Source organism: Vombatus ursinus, unplaced genomic scaffold, assembly GCF_900497805.2.
Source record: "Vombatus ursinus unplaced genomic scaffold, bare-nosed wombat genome assembly UNPS02014798.1, whole genome shotgun sequence".
Classification (NCBI taxonomy): domain Eukaryota; kingdom Metazoa; phylum Chordata; class Mammalia; order Diprotodontia; family Vombatidae; genus Vombatus; species Vombatus ursinus.
In genome coordinates this window covers 36,468,312-36,490,728 of record NW_020954576.1, presented here as the reverse complement: position 1 = coordinate 36,490,728, position 22,417 = coordinate 36,468,312, and the positions used below count along the sequence as shown (strand labels likewise).

Sequence of the window (22,417 nt, the reverse complement as noted above, 5' to 3'; positions counted from 1 at the left end):
ATCAACCTGTTCCTACTGCTGCTTATGCTCTCTCTCTCTCTCTCCCTTGTTGCTTACAGGCCAGGGAAGAAGAAAATGCTAATAACCCTTACTGCAAACATTTTGATGCTTATAAGATCAATGATAAAGGAATGAAACATACAAGATAGGCAAAAGCAGCCAGAGTTCCCTGTCCAAGACTGGCTAGTTGATTTCCTATTCCAGGTGGGAAGTGGTGACCTCTGTGGACATCATATTAGGGTATAGAAGGGCCTCTTTTTTGATACTGCCCTGAAATCTTGTCACCTGAGAAACTGCATCTAAGAGAGAGGCATATTTGGAAACTATTTTCTCCATTGAATTGTCCCCTGTGACCTCAGTTCTCCATGCTCAGTAGCTCATCAAAAGGTTCTCAGCAGATGCATGACCAGAAGATATTCCCCTTCTCCAAGTTTCCACATGATCACCAGAAATAGAGAATGATCAAACACCAAAGGGAATGAAAGCAAGGACACCCACTACACTTCAACATTCCTTAATTGCTTCTATTTCACCATCAGAACACACCTTGGCATGATGACCAAATACATCCTTCAGATTCCAATGGGAAAGGAAGTTAGGATCTGTGATAAAGATGAAGAATGTTAACCTGGGAGTAGCCAACCTATTGTTAGTAAGTAATCCCCTAAGTAGTGGGAGGAAGGAAGGATTACCACAAAAAAAGAATTTTCTTCCATTCAAGTTTTCTACTTGTAAAGTGATGTAGTTTTTTATCCTTGATTTGTGTTATATTATGTAACTGAGGCTTCAGTTTCCATCTGAACTGACTCAACAGAGAAGAAAGCATAATATTGGGAAGTAAAAATTGAACTTGCCATGTGGGTTGGCTATTTTGCTTTGAATAGTCAACAAATGCAATCAGTGATGTCATTGGGCTATTTTAGGATATCACCCTTGCAAGTTATGAAGTTAGACCAAGCACTGGTGGTGAATCATCACAATTAAAATAGCAATACTTCTGTGGAAACTAAAATGCTCTTTATAAATCCAAAGGGAAAATATTTGAGCTGAATTTATAGATGAGTGTATAGAATGGCAAAGTGTCTCTGTTGTCTGTAGACAGGGGATAGATACCATGACCAACTATCCTCTAATCCAAATTTGATTAATTAAGAGTTGTATTTTTAAACAATATTAATTAAAATGATTGTCTTAGTAGGAGAACAACAACAGAGCCCTTTAAAAAAATGAAAGATATAAAAAGGAAGTCATTATTATTTCAGTAGGATGCATGAAATTTAAACAATTGGATTGTCATGAAAAGAATGAGTTGAATTCAACTGCATTGCTAATTAGAGCATGATTAAGGGTCACAATAGTCTGATGCAGTCATCACTTTAATGTACTTGAAAATTTGATTCTCAATTTCAGACTTTCGATAAATCTGAATGTTTGGATTTCCAAACAGCAGGGAGCACATCTTTTTTCCATTTTTGTTTTGTGTGAGCCAACCGAGTTTCATGAAGCAGCCCTATATTTAAGTGGCACCCCACCTGTCTCTTCACTTTCTGTAATTTCATTCTGCTGAAGGTAAAATCTATAAGTTTTTTTTACCTGATTTCAGAGCAATATGGGAGTCCAGACTTGAAACTTAGAGTTGGTATATATTCTCATGGATAAGTTTAAATAGTAATTGGGCTAACAAAAGCCTCTAATATTCTTTCTATATGATCTTGATCATTTGAGAGTAAGTATTATAAGTAGCAGTATTATAAAATACAAAGTTGAGAAACTTTGGGGGCAACAAAGAATCAGAATGGGGATAATACAAACCAGGAAATAATCTTTCTGGCTTCAAGATATATATCACTTGTGTGTGAGTGTGTGTGTGTGTAGGGTACAGATATAGAAAGATGGCTATATGGTCAATTTAATGAAAATATTTCAATAGTTCAAATCTGATCTTTGGTAGGTCGAATTTTATTTCTTTTAGATTGCTAAATTGGCCTCAGTTTCTTCTTCTGTGAAATGAGATGGTTGAACTAGATAGCCTCTGAGATCCTTTCAGATCCACATCAATGACAACTGTTATATTGTTAATTTTATTAATAGTGTGCAGATTTTCTATTTGTATTTAATCTAACTTGCTTTTTTTCTTTGCAACAAATTTGTGACAAATTCAAATGAGTCATTGGTCTGAAGTTTCTTTGTGGCTGTATTTTTTTCATTGAGTTCATGCAGATGTGATTACACTCTTGGATCTTTGCCATTTCATAGGCTCCATTTATACAGATGATCAGAAAATTTCCCTGTTCTCCTGTGGTCCTTTGAGCCCTCCTCTGAATTTTTTTGCACCTCAAGTCCTTGTCACAAACTTTTTGATTGAGGTTGAAATTTTATGTTGTTTCTCATGCTGCTTCAACTCCTTGTATGGTGTTGCTTTTAACCTGTGCTTTTGCTTGCAGTTGTAGATTAAAAGAACCTAGACTTTCTAATATGCTTTTGTTTTCCAGATTACTTTTCATGTTTCTTTATTTTTTTTTGCCTTTAATTGGGCGATATTGCATTCAGATTTTCTACTATACATTCCAGCTATATAATAATGTATCAGAAGACGAAAATGTGCAACTTGTTCTGTCATTCTTCTTATCAAGTTGATTCTCAGGATGGTTTTGAATAGGGCTGGCCAGTCCTATGCCACTCCCCCTATTTCTTTGACTCTTAGGAATAACTGATCTCAGCTGACTAGTGTGTTGGACTGTGGTCTCACCAAAGCCAAATACACCAGCATTTTAGAGTTTCAGGCCTTAGCAATCTCAGGGCACATAAAGTAAGGCATTCTCCTCCTCTGCCTTTTCCCCAACTTGCAAATCCCCAATTATGTCATGGAAGATTGATTGGACTTTGAATAGTTGTTGCTGTTGTTATTATTATTATTATTATTATTATTAGTAGTAGTAGTAACATTTTTTGATGAATAACAAGATATTATTTCCCCATAAAAACATAAATCTATTCCCTTGCTATCTGGGCTCTAATTTTAAACATATCTATTTAACCTTAGAATTTGGGAGTTGTAGGAAAGCTATAATGGAAGGAGGTGGGACAAGAGAGTGGAGGAAGAGAGAGACCTATGTTGGCTTTGAGATTCAGATCCCAGGTGCTAAGTACTGTTAGTCTTAACTAAATTGTCACCTAACTAATGTAACCCAGGCAGAATATCATCCATTCCACCAAGCCATGGGCATGAACATTTGGTGATACTGGAATGCAGGTATTCACGCCCCAAAGTTCTCTAAGTTTCTGGGACTTGTTGACCTTGAAGGAATTTCCTCACAAAGAAAACCCATGCATATAAAATACTTTGCTATTAATTCTTGTGCCACCATCAAGCATCTAAAGTCATAATCATGGCTATTATCCAGTCCCACTATTAACCACCTTTGCCATGAAGTTATTTTTAGTCATCTCAATCAAAACTACTCACAGAAGGAAGTTTACCTGTGCACCTCCATGCTTCTCTTTCCAAGTTTGGCAGAGAGCTTGGGATGAATGTACCAGCCCTCTTCTCACTGAAAGCGGGGAATGACAAAACTAAAACAAAAACTGGAAGCAAGGTGCTAACCAAGACCATAGGGATCAAGAGCTGATGAGGAACCAGCAGCTACATTGGTGTGTATAATTAAAGTCCATAGCTCCCATCTTTCATAGTACTTCCTGAGAAAGGTCTAGTCCACACGTTTTTCTCATCATTCTCCTTCCTACCAATAAGGTGTGAGGAGGAGAGAAATAACCTAATCTCTTACACACCCTGTCCTCTTCACCTTCCTTCACCTCATAGCATGATCTTCCTTATTTTATCAGCAATCTATGTTTTTATGGTATTTTATAATGGTGTTAAAGTATATTAACTGATCGTTTCCAAGTCTTTACATGGGAAATTGAGAAAAGTAAAGCTAATCTGAAGGGAGAAGAAATTTCACCATTCCAGGGTGGCACAGGAATGAGCTTACAGAGTATTATATTCTAGTGGTTTTTTTTTTCCTAAAGAGAGACTTAACAAAGATAAGGCCCATGATTCTTTTAATTAATTTCCCTGTATCAAATATCACCTCATGCCAATTCATTCTCAAGTTGTTGCCAAGGTAATTTTCCTTAGTGCAGATTGACCATATCACTCATCTACTCAGTGGCTCCTTATTACATCCAGATCAAATGCAGACACTTTTGTTTGTCTTTTAAAATTCTTCATAACTTGGCCTTTTCCTTTCTTTTCAGCTTTCTTATACTTTACTCTCCCTTAAACACTGTCAATTGCAGCAATACTGGCCTACTTCTGCAGTTCCTCAAATGCAATGCTCCATCTTTCATCTCCATGCCTTTACCATCTGTCTTCCATACCTGAAAGCTCTACTCCTTCACCTCTGCCCCTGAAGTTTCCCTGACTTCCTTCCAGGACTTTCTTGGTTCCCCTAGATGCTAATGCCTTGACTCTGTCAGTGAATCTTCCACCTACTCTGCATCTTATCTCTATCTGCTTGTTAACGTGTTGTCTCCCATATTTAATGGCAGTTCCTTAAGGGCCAGGAAGGTGTTTCTTGCCTTTCTTTGTTTCTCTGGAACTTAGTAGAGTCCTTGGCACATAGTAAATGCTTAATAAATGCCTATTGACTTACTGAATCATAGAGTTGTTAGAATTTGGGTTGGTGTGGTTGCATATAAGTGCACCATTGGTAAAGCTACTGCTGTATTTAGCCTTGCATGTCATTAGATGATTCCTAACAGGACAGACCCCATGCGCGCACACACACGTACACGCGTACATGCGCACGCGCACACACACATACACACACACACCCATGGTTTCCACAACACACCCTTCTGCCCTTCCCATTGTACTAAGCCTGTATCAACCCAGTGACAAAACTGTCAGGTGAAAACTGAAAACTAAGTCACTCCATTGGCTGATTGTATCTTTATAGTGCAAAACAATCTGATTCACTGTTTTCACTGAATTAATTGACTGTTTGGGTATTGCCTATATACAATCATGATTTAAATGACAGTAATAATAGTTCATATTTATATAGCACATTACAATTTATGATGCAGATAAGTTTATGAAGTATGAAATTTATCAAGTTGGTAATGCAATTATATTATCCCCCTTTTGTAGATGATATAACTGAGGCTGAGGGAGGTTAATTCACTTGCCTGAATTCCTACAACTAATAACACTGCAGTTGGGTCATTTTTGTCTGAACTCCAAGTCCAATACCCTTCACCAAGACAAACAGCTTCAGTCATGATGACCAAGTGCTGACTGAAATACTAAAATCTTATTAATTTAACTATCATTTTGCCTATGAATTTCAAGTGGTTTGATTTATTTTGTCATAGTGAAGGCAGCAATCACTCTGAAATAGAAGGAAAAATGAATACATGGAAAGCTCTTAAATATGGGATGAAACCTACACTTATAGTAGAATTGAATTAATTTCTTTAAAAAAACCTTACATTTCTACTGTTCTTGAATATTCAGAACTAGAAAAAAAACTTTAAAATCCAAATCAACACACAACATGAGGTGCTTTCCAATAAACATCAACTGTAGATTATACACAAGTCAAACCCATCTACCTATTTACTCCAGTTCAAAATCCTTCTAGGCAGCAGAAAAAAGACACTTTAATTTAAGATTTTAATCTTTTCATATATTACAGAGTTTCTGTAATGGATTTTGTGCTTCTCAAAACTAAAAGACTGACAGCTCTAGGTATTAGAGATTTATTAACCATTTATTAAATGGTGAGAGTCAGTGTAAAGCATTTTCACAAATTCCACTATCTTGAACTTGAATGAAATATGTCCTACTGAGCCAGAAATAATTAAGAGTTGGGAAAGTATTCAAAATCAGTAAAATTATATAATTATTTTTCCTTTATAAATTTACATGTCATTCCATGATGGCCCTTGATAAATGTAAGCATCATACAAAATATTATAAAGAGATATTTATTGAACTCAGAAAAATGAATAATATTGGAGATTTTAAAAGGATTTTTGAAAACTTATTAAACTAACATAACAGGAGGCAGTTAAACTATGTTAAGAACAGTGAGTAGTGAAACATTACTGAATGACAGAGGATAAAAAGCACCAAAGTGGACTTCTGGATCTTGTGACAAACAAGATAGGAGACCAGCGATTTTCTCTGGTCCCTATCAACTCTCAAATTCCAAAGAGGAATTATGTGCCAGAGGTAGAAAAAATGTGGCTGTTTTCACAGGAAGTAATAAACTCAACAAGAAGTAAGGGTGGTTGGAACCATCCTATTTAAGCTCTGATTCCTTAACTTGGCAAGAACTCCTTTTGATTGAATCAATCAGAACTGAGTGTGAATAGGACCCATATACCTTCTTGAATCAATCAAAGTCATTGTGTGAGAGAGTACAGATTCATCCATAAGCAATTTGGATAAAAGGAAGAAGCAATCTCAAAACTGGAAAGAGAATTCTGAGGATCTGGATTTTCAAGGTTAGAGCAAGCATTGCATTTCCAGCCTACCTTTGAGAGGTAAAGAGAAAAGTAGATTGTAGCAGAGAAGGGAGTTATTGAGGAGTGTCATTGGTTGCACAGGCATCAGAGAGTGGAGACAAAATTTCACCTGCATCTGATAAAATACAGAACCCTGTGGATTCTCCAGAAATCTCAGAAATGCAGTAGTATGTTCCTCAATGGATCAAAAGAGAAATTAGAACCTTGAGAAAAGGTAAAGAGGAATAAGTGTGGAAGAAATTATGGCCCTTACCACAAAGATGATTAATGGAAGACAAAAACTTAAATTCATGGTTCCAAAAAAGTAAAAACTATAAGAACAGATGGGCAATATAAATATCATGAAGGGAAAGCCATTTTTGAAGAAGAGAAACAAAAAAACAATACTGTTAAAAGAATGCACGATCTCTATCCAAGCAAAAAAAAATATTATCAAAGTATGAGGGCAAGAAATAATGGATTAAGACAATAATGTTTTCAAATTGACATAGGCTTTAGAGTTTTTAAAAATCAATGAAAGCTCTTTATACCGTGTCGTTTGGTAGATTTTTAAAAAATCTTGCATTAACTTTCTGCATACTAATTAAAGTGAGATATCTTGGTCAACCAAATCTTGCTTATTATACTGGATTTTTTTTTAACTGATAGTAATTTTAGTTTTTGAAACATTGATATTCTTCACTAGTAGCTTAAATTTTCTAGACCAAAGACCAAACATGGCTTTCGGATTGATTTCATTCAGTATTCAGAACAATGAATAAACCCTGATCTTATTTATACCTTTAATTGTAAAAACATAACACATCTTTTAAAGTCTTCAGTAGTGATATTTTTAGAAGTCACATATCAGGAATATTGTTTAATGAATATAAGAAATGCTTTTCTTTTTTTTCAATTTTCTGAACATATTGATTTATTAAGCAATGCATGCCAATTGCTCAACAAACCAGAACCAGGTCCCTTCCTCAGCCTAGGCCTGGACCCTGAATACAGGGGTAGACAGACTTTTATACATTAAAAAAAAATTAATCAAATAAGGTAAATTAATTAAAAAGGAAATAATACAACATTGGGTAATTTGATTTCTAAATGGAGGAAAGATTAGGGACTTTCCAAGGTGGGAAGGGGAAAACAAAGAGGTGCAATTCTCTGAATTCAGAAAAAAGGGTACCCCACTCCAAAATGTCTATAAATACTTAAAGGAACATGGAAACAATAACTGATTGATCAGTATGGGGCCAGTTTTCAGATAAGACATATGAGTTGTTTGAGATATATAATTGTGAGAAAACTTTGACAGGATTGGGTTTCTCTCTGCATGATCTAGGTCCTTAATTAAGGGTCTCTAAGTAACAGATAGAAGTAGTCCAGTTTCCCAGCCACACAAGGCTAGCTTCAGACAATGCAATAAGATTTTTTCCCCCTAATTCCTAAATTGAATGAGGTTTTCTTTTTTTAATTTTTAATTTTTAGTTTTCAACATTTATTTTCATAAGATTTTGAGTTCTAAATCCCTCACTCTCCCCTCCCCTCTTCCCAAGACTCATGCAATCTGGTATAGGCTATACATGTAGAATCATTTTAAATATATTTCCACATTAGTCATGTTGTGATAGAAGAATCATAACAAAAGGGAAGAACAGTGAGAATGAAAGAACAAAACAAACAAAAAGAGAAAATAGGATGCTTTGATCTGCATTCATATTACATAGTTCTTTCTCTGGATGTGGATAACATTTTCCATCATGAGTCTTTTGGAATTGTCTTAGGTCATTGCAATGATGAGAAAAGCTAAGTCTATCAAAGCCAGTCATCACACAATGCTGTTGTTACCGAATAAATGCTTTTCTTACTAAAATGAGATGTTATATTGACCACTTTTCAGAATAGAAATTCAAGGTGTGTGTTTTTTTTTAATTGAACCGAAGACAAGAAAGGATTTCAAGAATACTTGCATTGCCAAATGTAGGTAGAAATTAAAATACTGTTATAAATTCTAGCTGTATTGATCCATTTTATGTATAAAAGCTGTTTTGCTTGTTTTTGTTTTTATTTTTCAAGAGCGGCAGTGATAAAGACATTGTCCTTTCATAGATTTTGCAAATGCAAAGGTTGTTTCCTATTTCTTTTTATCCTACTATTCCCTTTCCCCCATTGCTCCTTTTCCTTAAGTGAGCTTATTGTTAAAATGTGCTGTATATATTTAATAAAAAGAAAGAAACAAGCATTTTTAAAGTACCCACTATGTGCTTTACACTGTGCTACATGCTTTACAAATATTATCCCATTTTATCCTCACGACAACTATTTTTTTAATAGTTGAGGAAGCTGAGGCATACAGTAGGTTAGTGACTTGCTTAGGGCCACACTAGTAAGTGTTTGAGGCCAAATCTGTACTCAATCTTCATGACTCCAGGCCTAGCACTCTATCCATTGAGCCAACTAGCTGCCTCTCTACAGAGATGTCAATTTTATTTTTTTTTTAATTTAATGTCCAACAAACTAAACAATTAATATGACTCTCCAAAATTATATATTCAAAATACTCAAATTGATCAGTGAAGTCAACAATGTGGGCAAACCCGCCAAAGATGCAGATTATGACCCATCTATCTTTTGAGATAGTTCCCCATATTCTTGTATAAGTTCAATGTGGGGGACCACTCAATGTTCTGGGGAACTTCCTATACTTCTCTTGATATCAGAAAAATGTCAATGGACGATTTGGGCTCCTTCTGAATTACCTTCCTTTCTTGCCATTTTACCAACCTATCTCCTTTTTTGTGTCTATATTTATTTGATGTCAATCCTTACATTGCCTCTCTTTTGAAATTCTTTAATGGTAAAGTGCTGCAGTCTGCTCACACCAGAGTGAGGCTGCTAAGAATCATTCTTTTTAACACATCTAAATTAAATAAATTTTTACCTATGTAGCCTTTGACTCATTTGTTTACCCTACAGAATTGAGGCTAAAATCATTCCTTCTCTGTTTTGTGTTTTAGATGATACTATAACTAGGATGATGATTTTTGGAAAATTGTATCCTCTCAAACTAAGTACTATACATTAATCATAAAGCTGTGTTTATACGGCCATATGGTGTGTGTATACTTATGTATTTGTGTGTATACACATATGTATGTTTATACATATGTATGATATATATGTACTTACATACATATATGTAAACACTTCAGTGATAGGTGTGAAAAATAATTTAATTTGGAGTCAGAAACATGAGTGTGAATCTTGGTTGTGTTATTTAATACTTTTGTGACCTCAGAAAAGTCATTTCTCTTCTCTGGCATCAGTTTCGTCCATTGCAAAATGAGAATGTTGGATCACATGGTCTTTAATTTTTTTTCTAGGTCTGGATCCCATGATCAATTCAGGCAAAAAAGTGGTGTGATTAATTATTTTACTGATTTGTTCTCTCATCTGACAAATGACCAAATTGACCCCTTGCTTTTTTGTCACATAAAGAAAACTTGATATTATTTTGATGGAAGAAAAGGAATTTTGTTTTGATTTCCTTCTAACTCTGGATTGGAATAAGAGTCAACTATTTCTCTTTCAAATGTTGGACTTGACCGGATGCAATAGTTAATGTACTTACCAAATATACCAATCAACATGAAAATTCAGTTATCTTATCTCAAGACAACTCAAACTTTCTAAGTAAAGTGAACATGTATTTCTCTTTCTGATTTTCTACCTACATGACTGGAAATGAAATGGCAGGAACTTATTTAATATACTTGTCTTCTTTAGAGACCCAATAGAATTGAATTCCTAGTGTTATTATAGGTCTTATCATAGATGACTTATGAATGACAAAGCGGAGAAATAAATACTTCAGTACCTTGTAACATCTCTGATTTGATATAACACAATTACACATGTCTTTTTGATGAATCTAAAATGTCAATATCTTGGTTTGTGATGACCTCATTTATTTTATGTCTTGGGAATTAGAAATCAGCTAAACAGAATGAAATACTGCTTTTATAATGGATTTCATCTTCATGCTTAATTTCTTTCTATGGATGTTTATAAAATATCTTCAGAAGAGAGATAGCCTTATTTTTTACCTGATGGACTCCAGGCTACAAATATAGAATAGGGGTCAATGACTGTGATATTATATGGGGCACATATTTCCTCTGGGGTGGATTCAGGAGTTTGTAGAACATACTCATCACTAGTGCTGCTGCCCCCTCCAGTGCGGGCTTCCAGTTGGTAAACATAACTAGAAAGAAAAGAGAGGAATGGGAACTGTGGTAAGACAAGGCATAGAAGGCTTGTGTCGTCTTTAGAGTTCTTCTATTTATTATTTAGAGACCTAGATCATATAAGCAGTAAATCAAGTGTTTGCTACCAACTAAGCCAGATTTGCTATGACTGAAACTGAAATATTCAGTCAAGGAGTTTATTCTTCATTGAGCACTGTTCTTTCTGCCATTTCTGTTTTCTTTGTTCCTTCCATATTTCAGTCAGCATGACTGACAAGGAATATCAGGGTGGTGTTAAGTGTGGGAGGCCCTGAGATGATGATTGTGGGGTCAGTACAATTCAATTCAACAAACATTTGTTAAGTTCCTATTATATTCGACAACCTGTATTAAGCACTGAGAGTATAAAAATGGAACAATCCCTCCCCTCAAGGAGCTAACATCCTATTTTGGAGGGAGTAGGGAGAGGAGATTCATTCTCCAAATTATTAGATCCTTTGATGGATTTGATATTTCTGGATAATTCAGACAGGAAAAAAAACCTGGTATCCAGGTAAAATATCGAAATTGATACAATTTATCACTTAATAATCCTGTGTTACAGCCTTATTCTGTGCTGATTTATCACTGAATAATAGAATGATTTAAAATTGCATGTCTAGATCTCATAGTAGTCTCAACACATACAGTGAAGTGGTAAAAAAAAATTAAAAAAGTAAAGAAAATCATTGAAATAAAATATCATATTTTGGTCTTCATTTTATGGTGATTTTAGGTTGAGGAGATGAGAGAGATAAAGTTATTTATTTTTGCAAATTTGCATATTTGAATCAAATAATTAGCTACTTATTTATTTACATATTTGCATTTTCTTAACATATTCTAGAACTTCTGACAATAAATGATCTCTTGTTATAAGGATCTTCACATGAGAAGTCCACTTAGCAAGTATCTTTTCAATTTTTTTTTGTTAAAGAATTTTTCTTATTTCACAGAGGAAGTACATCCTTTCCTTTCCCCTTCCTGTCTCCCCCAATAAAACAAAATTAGGCAAAAAAAACCCCAAAACCTTACACACACAAATTTTCATGGTTAGGTAATGCTGCTCTTTCTTGAGTATACCTGGTATTGGGTTCCAGGCTGTCATCTGTGAAATTCTGATCTTCTCTGCCACCCAGAAAGACTACAGTTCCATTACGATGCAATTGATATTCAGAAATGAGACCATTGGGCTTTTCTGGCTCATTCCAATATAATTCCACTGTCGTAGAGTCAATAATAATGTGACGTGGTATTGACCAGACTCCTAGTAATAATAAAATAACATTTTTTGTTGAGATAAAATAAAATTTCATTTTGAAACATACGCTATGGTTAACCAACAACAGTACTGTTATTTGTTGACCCAAAAAGCACATTTTTATCATCATTGAATGATTTCCATTTTTGGTTTTCTGTAACATTGGAAATAATTGGGGACATTAATTTTTTTTAAATGGAAGATATTTTCTGTCCACTGTGTAAGGGACATATGTATTTTGAGAAGGAAAGCTCAGAATATTCAGACACTTTTCAGGATAGAACCCAAAGTTACTACCCATAGAGTGGTCCATTCTCTTGGGAAAACTTGCTCAGTTTGAAAGTTTAGTTCATTTGATACGATTCACAGGATATTGTTTATTTCTAGGTTTCATTTCTCCTCTAACAGCTGTACCTTATTTAACAGCCAATTACAGCTCTGACCAAGCATGACATGGCTTAATATTGACTCCAAAGATAAAATACAAGAATTTAGTTCATAATATGTTTCCTTCAGTCACACTTTTTGTCCTTATCACCAGAGCTTTTAGGATTGTATTTACATAGTTAGTCATATTTAAAACATGCCAATATTCCTTGTTTACATAGAAAATCATTCTGATAGAAAGTAGAAATTTTACCAGACAAGTGTGGAATGACAGAGAAGTTTGGTTTGCTTCCAGTTCAAGCCAGAAATTATGTTTTGTATTTTTCAAGGACTTGTATCAATTATGACTGAAGTTGGAATGGCCTTATATGTAGGGAATGATTGATCAGGTAAAATTAAACTACATAGACAGCCTAAAACTGCTCAGTTGTTACATCCTGTCTACATAAAATTCCCTCCTGCCATCTTGTTATTTTTCTTTCCTATACTCAATACTAAAAGAATAATTTCTGTATGTTTTGTGTCACAGCTGTGAACCAACATAAAGCTACTTGTGAAGGAAAGAACTGTGAAGTCATAAAATAACTATTATTCCATTTACACTTTTCATACTCCTGAGTGACAGAAAGTATTTGATTTAACAATATTTAATTTTCTATGAAAATGAAGTTGTAGAGGGCAGAGAAACTCAAGTCCTGTGGCATTTCACATTAAACTACTGTTTTAGTACAGAAATGGGGAGAAGTGGGTGAGTAGTGGAAAAAGATCAGGCTGGTAATGAATGAATTCTTTTCTTAATGTACTCACTATCCCTTTAGGACACACATACATTAAGCCTTCAAATTTAGTCTGGCTCATTTCAAAATTGGTATCTTATAATTAGTGGTACTTGAGCTAGTAATTTAAAATGACATTACTCTTCAGTCACTATGTTACCATAAAGCAACACAACTTAACTGTGTAGCTAACTTGTCCCTTTAAAGCCCCCAGGTTATGTATCCAGCTCACATTTATTTCACTTGGAGGTTATTCACAAATCACACTTATACTGATGGGAAATGGATTCTAAATCCATGTTTCTTCTGGAGGAAAAATTGATTTATTATTCTTTTACATAGTTATTTGTGTTAAAGGGAAAGAACATAAAGTATTAAAAAAACTCAAGGACAACATTTCACATCTCATGCTTTCTTGCATCGTTGAAAGCTATAATTTTTAGGTCATAAAATCAGTAGTCTTTCAAGAAATTTTGTTGGTATAAGTGGGAAAAGAGATTCATGTTTTTATAGAATTCAAATGTGTGGATTTGAGGAAATAAACTGTATTGGGTTTGAACAGGAAACCCTGACATTTTACAGGGCTTGAGTTTCAGCCAAAATTGGTAGAGGGATCCTTCAGAAATTAACCATTATCATCAAAGTATCCATTTGATACTTCCCCTTTCCAAAAAAATCCACTGCAGGATTCTTACTTTCAAAAGAACACTCAGCTTTTTGACATGCAACATTCTTTATATAGAAAATATCATTAGTGAAATCCTGGTGAGGAGCCATATGCCCAGTATGTGGAATTTTCCATTTTATTCTCCATTTACTAGTAGGAAGTTCAGGTTGAATATTCTGAGGTACAACAATCCCTATCATCATAAGGGTAATGGACAGAAAGTACAGGACTTTATTCCAGAATTTATACTTTATGCTCAGTAAATCATATGTGCCTCGGTTTTCCCACAGATAAGATATGAATGATTATGCTACCCAACTATGGCAGAGAAGACTAACAAATTAATTGGTTTATCACTTGCAAAGTATTAAGAAGTTTACCTCTTATAACCCAATGGCATCCTAGATTATATAGGGGCTACCACTGAAATACCAGTTAATTGAAAAGAGGAGCTTATGTATAAGAAAAAGACACATAAAGCGCTTTTAACTTTATAGGCTACAGTTGACATATAAATTCAATATAAACTTAATGTAGGTCTATCCATAAGGGCTCATAATTTGTTTCTGTGTTTTTAAAATTATACATACACATATAAACATATATGTATATGTGTATAGATACATATAATACTTATGTGTATCTCTCTATATCTATCTATCTATCTATCTATAATGTTATTGGTTACATAAAAACTGCTAGTTTTGTAAAAAGTCATTCTGTAGTTTTTTCCTGTATCTTCCTTCTGCTTATTCCCTGAACCCCTCTATTTAACTTATAGATCAGAGAACTGAGACAGCAATTACATCAAATTTCTTAAACTGAGACAATAATAATAATAATAATAATATTTATAGAGTGCTTATGTGTCAGGCTTTGTGTTAAGCACTATATAATTATTATCTCATTTGATCCTCACAACAACCCTGAAGGTAGGTAAGACTTTGTTACTTATATTGGAAAGGGCACTCTTTGGAATCGAAGGTCTTGGATTTGAATACTGGCTTTGCAACTTACTATGCGTGTGATCTTGGGCAGGTCTCAACCTCTCTGGGTCTCAGTTTTCTCATCCGTAAAATGAGAGGTTTGAGCTAGAAGGTCTCTAAAGTGTCTACCTACCAGCTTTATATTTTTATCATCTGTAAAAATAAGGCTATTGAATGAGATTATCTCTAAAGTTCTGTATGCCTCAGAATCCTTTGAAATGTATACACCTCTGTGGGAAAACTAGCTACATAATTATTATTGATCTTTTGGTCAATCTCACACTTAATTTTCTTATAGTAGGCCATAAAATCTGAAGGGCTCAAGGAAATGATAAGAATACTTTCTTTCATAAATGAAATAGGTTACAAAAACTGGTAAATGAGAATATAAACATTTTTGTCTAACAATTTTCAACAATTTGACAAGCATTTAAGTGCCTAATATATGTATGGCTTAGCAAATAGTTAATATTAATACAGTTAATATAAAGTCATTGTAAGTAAACTCTCCCTTCCCCCAGTTATAGAAATTTTGTTTCATTACCCTGAGGAGCAGCCTGCAGTGTTCGGCTCACAATTGGCTGACTAGTAGTACATCCAACAGATGTACAAGCTGTAAGTGTGAAACTGTAGTTAGTGTAAGCAGAGAGCCCTAGAAATAAACAAACAAAAAGGAGAAAAATAGATCAAGTTGTTGTTTGTAATTCAATTCAACAAATGATTACTAAGGATCTGCTATGTGCAAGGAATAGTTAGGAAAGAGGTTATATAAAAATGAACAAGACTCAGTCCTTGCTCTCATAGAGCTTACACTCCAGTAGGGAAGATATGACATGAACACGAATGCAATAATATAAAATGTGATAAGTACACAAGAAAGACAAAGAAAAGTTTACTAAATATCACAAGTATGGATGTAATCTTGAAGAAAAGAGATCCAAATACTGCGATAATATAAAACATTATTTATTAATAGTAGAGTTGAGTGGTACTCTCAACAGCTATATAAATTTAATAGATGCTACATAGAATTTTACAAGATGAGTAATTAGTATATGACAAATGGATCAGGTTCATAGATCTAAAAAAAGGATAACCTATCTTTTAGTTCAAATATATTTGCATATATATATAAATAATATATGTATATATCAATTTAAGTTGTTATACAAATAACTCCTAGTTAGTGGCAAATATATTTAGTCTAATTTTATAATTGTGATACTGTTTCCATTATTAGTAACAATCTATCTTTTAGTAACGGTAATTTTAAAACGTAAATCAATTGTTAGATTACTGATATATCCAAGAGTGTAACCACATTCACAAACTTGTCTGCTAGTTCCAATTCTAGGATCTCCTGAGAGAAAGTTGTTCTCAGGATATTGTAAAAATATCTATATCTATACATATATAGACAGAGATAGAGATATGTCTTGTTTTTACATAATCTAAATTTCCCCCTGTATCCCTCCTTCAACTCCTTCCTAGAGAGTCATCTCATACACAGAAACAATTTTTTTAAAAAACAAGAGAATAAAATCAGCAAAACTTACACACTGAAAAAAAACCTGACAAGATGTACAATGTTATCCACCTGTTGATTGTCACCACCACTACTCTCCTGCCCACTTCTCTATAAAGTAGTTTGGAGGAGATTTGTTCTTATATGTCTTTGGGAATGACCTTACTATTTGTAATTTTGTAGTATTCACTTTTTTGGGGGGTGAGGCAATTGGGGTTAAGTGACTTGCCCAGGGTCAGACAGCTAATAAGTGTCACGTGTCTGAGGTTGCATTTGAACTCAGGTCTTCCTGACTCCAGGGCTGGTGCTCTATCCACTGCGCCACCTAGCTGCCCCTGCAGTATTCATTTTCTAGCCAAACTGTTTGTTTCCCTTTAGAAGAGAGTTCAAACCCTTAGGGTAGGAGTATAAAGCTAGAAGTTTATGTTTAAGTTATTTGATGAAGAGGAGATTCATTAAAATGTTTGAAAGTTGCCTATCATAATCCTCAAATTCAGTTTCTCTCCCGAGGGGAGTTTAAACCATAAGAATTCTGGAAGAGTATGTATGTCCCTGTAGTTGAAAATGGGACTCATTGAAAAGAGAATTGCAATGACTATTGATGGGCTCCTGTGAGTCCTTGGTGTGTTTTGCCTTCTGTCTGTGGAGTGAAATAAAGACTAATGTATACCAAAAGTACATTGTCACTTTGTGTGTTTACACAGCACTTGAGGACCTTTTTGCCTACATCTCTTTGGGGACAGAGACCCAAGCTATATTTGGAAATTTACAAAGGAAACATTGGTTATGGGCAAAAAGAACCAATTGATTTTGAAAAATCTCTCAAGATTGAACTCTCAAGATATAACCCCAGTGCTTAGGGGCGCAGAGGCTTGGAGTCCAAGAGAATGAATATCTTAAAGATATACAATTGAACTTGTTTCAGTATTTTTACATGTTTGTTATCAATCCTGGGTTTTTCTTGAATAATGCAAGGAGTCCGATGGCTTGCATATGCCTTAGGAAAACAACTTTACACCAGCAGGGTTTGACTTGCTAGTGATGATGATGATTAAGATAACTAGCATTTTAAAAGACTTTTAAAGTTTTCAAAGCATTTTATAACTGAGACTCAGAACATATTTTCCTTGGTTTTTGACAAACCATTTTTTAGTGTTTATATAGCATTAATGAGTTAATAATTTAACCTAAAGAATATTGTATTTGAAGTCATTCCCCAATTGCCAAATGGTCAAAGGGTATGAACAGGCAGTTTTCAGAGGAAGAAATTAAAGTTATCTATAGTCATATAAAAATGCTCTAAGGGGCAGCTAGGTGGCGCAGTGGATAGAGCACCTGAAGTCAGGAGGACCTGAGTTTAAATCTAGCCTCAGACTAAACACTTTACACTTACTAGCTGTGTGACCCTGGGCAAGTCACTTAACCCCAATTGCTTAAAAAAAGTTCTCTAAATCACTACTGATTAGAGAGATGCAAATCAAAATGACTCTGAGGTACTACATCACCCCCATCAGATTGTCTAACATGACAAAACAGGAAAATGATAAATGTTGGAGAAGATGTGGGAAAATTAGAACACTAATGTGTTGTTGGTAGAGTTGTGAACTAGTCCAACCATTTTGGAGAGCAATTTGGAACTATGCTCAAAGGGCTATAAAAATGTGCATTCTTTGACCCAGCAATACCACTTCTAGGACTTTATCCTAAAGAGAACATAAAAATGGGAAAGGACCCACATGTACAAAAAATTTAATAGCAGCTCTTTCTGTGGTGGCAAAGAATTGGAAACTGAGGGGATGTTCATCAATTGGGGAATGGCTGAACAAATTGTGGTATATGAATGTAATGGAATACTATTGTGCTATAAGAAATGATGAGAAGGCAGACTTCAGAAAAGCCTGGAAAGACTTGTATAGACTGATGCTGAGTGAAGTGAGCAGAACCAGGAGAACATTGTATGCAGTAATAGCCACACTATGCGATGACTAACTTTGATAGACTTAGCTCTTCTCAACAATGCAAGGATTTAAGACATCTCCAAAAAGATTCGTGATGGAAAATGCTATCCACATCCAGAGAAAGAACTATGGAGTCTGAATGCAGATCAAAGCATACTCTTGGCTCTTTTTTTCTTCTTTCTTGTGGTTCCTCCTATTGGTTCTAATTCTTCTTTACAACATGACTAATATGAAAATATGTTTAATAGGAATGTATATGTGGAACCTATATCAGATTGCATGCTGTCTTGGGGAGGAAGAAGGGAAGGGAGGGGAAGAAAATTTGAAACTCAAAAGTTTATGGAAATGAATGTGGAAAACTAAAAATAAATTAATTTGAAAAAATTTAGAAAAGAATATTGTATTTGGAATCAAGAGACCTTCATTATAATCCTGGCTCTGACATTTTCCCTTTGCTATTCAATTAATGTCACTTAATAAGTTCATTTACTTATCTATAAATGAAGATAACAATAATAGCACTAACTACCTCACAGGATTGTTGTGTGCTTTGCAATCCTTAAACTGCTTCACAAATATGAGTTATTATTTTGGGAGAGAAGCACCCTAAAATTAACATACCTTTATGAAATAAGTTCGGATTACATCAGCAGTCCTTTGTTTTGTTTTGTTTTTCATCTAATTAGTACATGTGTGAATTATCTACCCAATTAGATTGTAAGCTCTTTGAGGGCAGAAATAACATTTTCTAAGACATTCTCATTCAGAATACCTAGTGTAGCTGCTCACAGGTATTAACTTTTACTCCCTAACTACTCCCAAAGATTAATACTTAGTTGAAAAGGACATTTTCCCCAATAATAAAAGATAATGGTTATAAAGTACTTACCACAGTACTTAACACATTGTAAGCACTTTAGAAATCCTTATTCTGTTCCCTAGATGGAAAACCTTGAATTTTCAATCAAGGTACTCAATATGTGTTGGTTAAATTTTGTTAAATGTAGGTTAGTCTATAAATTCTAGATTACATCACGATTGTTGAAAGTAAAGTAGTGAGCTGAGGCTATTCCCTACATAATTCTGACCAAAAATTATTTTTTCTTCAGTTACCCATAACACAACCTCAGTTCCCCTCTTCATCTTGTGGAAATGTTGTCTGTGTGTTTTAATTGGCCCGTAAAGACATACAGTAGTTCCAGAAGTTTGTTTGTTTCCCTTGAATGGCCATGTTAGGGATTAAAGAGAAAATCCAGCCTTTGTAGGGTTATAGTAACCTTTATTTGGATGACAGTGATTCCCTATTTCCACTAGGATCACATGTAAATTCCCCATTTGGCTTTTAAAGTCCTTAATGACATGTTCTCAATTTGCCTTTCCAGCTTTGTTTCATTTTACTCCTTTAATCTACTCAGAAGACTGATCTTCTTACTAATTCTAATACATGACAATCTGTTTCACTGACATCCTTTACATTAACTCTCCTCAAGCTTGGAATGTATTCCCTCTTCACCTATACTTCTTAGAACTCCAATTTTCCTACAAGACATCTCAAGTGCTACCTTTCATGTAAGATCTTTTCTGATCTTTCCTCTCCTGTTAATGGCTTGCCCTACCTCCCCAAAATTATCTTACATCTGTTTCGTATTTCCTTATACATGTGTGTTTGTCTTCCATTATAGAATGCAAGCTTAGTGAAGACATGGCTTGTTTCACTATTGTCTTTGTACTGCCTTGTCCAGTGTGTGGTTCATAGCTGACACCTCACTTAAATATCGGTTGATAAAAACAACAACAATAACAACAACAAAAACCACTTTAAATTGTTGTGTACAGAGGAGAAAAACTGGTAAAAGGCAACTTAATTCATAAAATCAGAACTCACTCTACTCATTCATTCATTCAACAAATATTTATAGAAATAACTTCCTTGGCATCCATTTATCTTCCCATAAAGAACATAATTATAGAATGTGGCTTCAGAGATACTGTAGCTGGGCAAGTAACCATTCATTGGGTATGTTTGTTCTGCATGAATTATTTCTAAAACCAACATAAGTCAGACATAGGAAGGCCAGAGAAAGTCCAGATATGGAATGTCAGGGTAGAAATGATCATATTTCCTTCAAATGACAAAATAAGTATGCTTTATAAAAACCATTCTTCCTTTTACCTTAAATATTTAAATGTATGGTCAATATCGTGCCTGTTTAAAGAAACCAAGATAACGAACCTTCCACATATTTAACACTAAAAATCACCTTGAAATTCATATTATTCAGTCAAATAACATGTAATTACTTATTATATGCAGAGAATTATGAAGAAATTGCACCTAAATATATCCCATGACATTGCTAGAAATGTACAGTATATTTTTATTATTTTCTTTCACTTGTATTTTGTAAATTTTTATTTAAGGTCCTCTTTGGAATACAAATTAGTTTAGGCCAGGATCCATTTCTCCTTTATAACTTCTGATAGGATCTATTTTACTGGTGGTCTGAAATAGTACTTAGTTTTTCTCCATTTCCCTCACTATCCTGATCAACCTTCTTTGGAGGTCTTCTAGTTTGTCAATGCCCTAGGCACCTAGAAGTGAACACAATACGCTAGATGAGATTTAAGGACAGAGTACAATGCTGTCATTCCTTTGCTCAGGAAAGACATTATTTCTCTATTAATATAGCCTAAAATTATGTTAGCTTTATAGGTTGCCATGTTGCATCCATATTGAACTTATAGTCCATTAAAACCCTAGAGCTTGTCACATGAACTTTAGCCACATATTCCCTAAAACATTGCTCCAAAAGTATAACAGGTTACATCAGAAGTTATTTCATTAACTCAGGGTCTTTGAACAGAGGAAGGATGACTACTTCTTGCAATTGTTATAGATGGTGTTCATGATTTCTATTGAACGAGTTTTGAGGTTCTTTTCAATTCCAAATCTATGATTACCTGAGGTAATTGTATTTAACAAGAGAAGCAGAAAGAAAAAAGTCACACATAAGGGATAAAAGCAACTGGTTATGCCTAATCTAACAGGATCTACTTTTACATAACCTGGAAAACCAAATCAGATTATAGGGAAAAGAAAAGTCAACAGTATGACAATAGATAATCATATTCTGGAACCTGTGCATTCATAAATTACCTCTGGATTTGAAAGAGCATTGCACAACAGAAGCCCAATTAGTTCCATTTTATAGTTACAGAAATTGAAATCGGACATGTTAATGGCTTCAGCTCAAGCCAGTTAAAGTCATTTAGTTGGGAAGGGAATAATGGAATAGAACTAAGATTGTCATGTTTTTTTTTTTAAACTTAATATTTTAGTCATTTGTACTCTTGGCTACTCTGCCTAATATTGGTCACTGTCGAATAAACTTATTGTAAATATATTTATTTCTAAGACCAAATCAATTAACTAGAAAAGCAACTGAGTAGACACACTAATCTGCTAGAAACTCTGTAAGATTTCTTTCATTCAGATAGAAATATAGCTTCTGATATCTTAATTGTTAGTGATAATATCATTGGTATTTATTATATTGTAAATTGTTTCTTTAAACTATAATCTGTTCAGACAGAGAATATATCTATACAAAATTCCTATTTCACAGTATATGTTATAATGCATGAACTATATGGGTGTTAAATGAAGTTTTGATAATAAGGAGAATGTACCAATTCTTATGTCCTACATCTTTCTAAAACTTAATGGTCAAGGGATGTTGCTGTGGCATCTGCTACATTGAAGACCTTTAAGACAGTAATGGCAGCCATCAGGTAGAGATGATTGAAGTAGACAAGATAATCTTTTGAGACTCCTTCCATCTCTATAAATCATTAAGCCCCATAAAGTCAAACATTTTACCCAGTTGAACAAATGACTTGTCATTTTAAGGAAACTCATTTTGGTGGCCTTGAAAACAAGGTATAATAGAAATACAGTGTTAAGCAGAAGACAGCGAGAAAGGCAAAATAGCAGATGAAAACTACTTATGAATTGAACAAGATGAGGAGAGAAATAAAGAGATGTCTCA

At 34.3% G+C, this 22,417-nt stretch overlaps 1 protein-coding gene across 1 annotated transcript in view; it reads right to left on the bottom strand.

Annotated features, from left to right (window-relative positions):
• USH2A (usherin) overlaps positions 1–22,417 on the bottom strand; it is a 944,914-nt gene that overhangs the window by 159,459 nt on the left and 763,038 nt on the right. The window contains exons 55-57 of the mRNA XM_027871555.1: positions 15,430–15,537; positions 11,892–12,075; positions 10,629–10,786 (exon numbers count right to left, since the gene is read on the bottom strand). Coding sequence (XP_027727356.1) covers positions 10,629–10,786; positions 11,892–12,075; positions 15,430–15,537 — 450 coding nt within the window. The remainder of the gene's footprint in view (positions 1–10,628; positions 10,787–11,891; positions 12,076–15,429; positions 15,538–22,417) is intronic.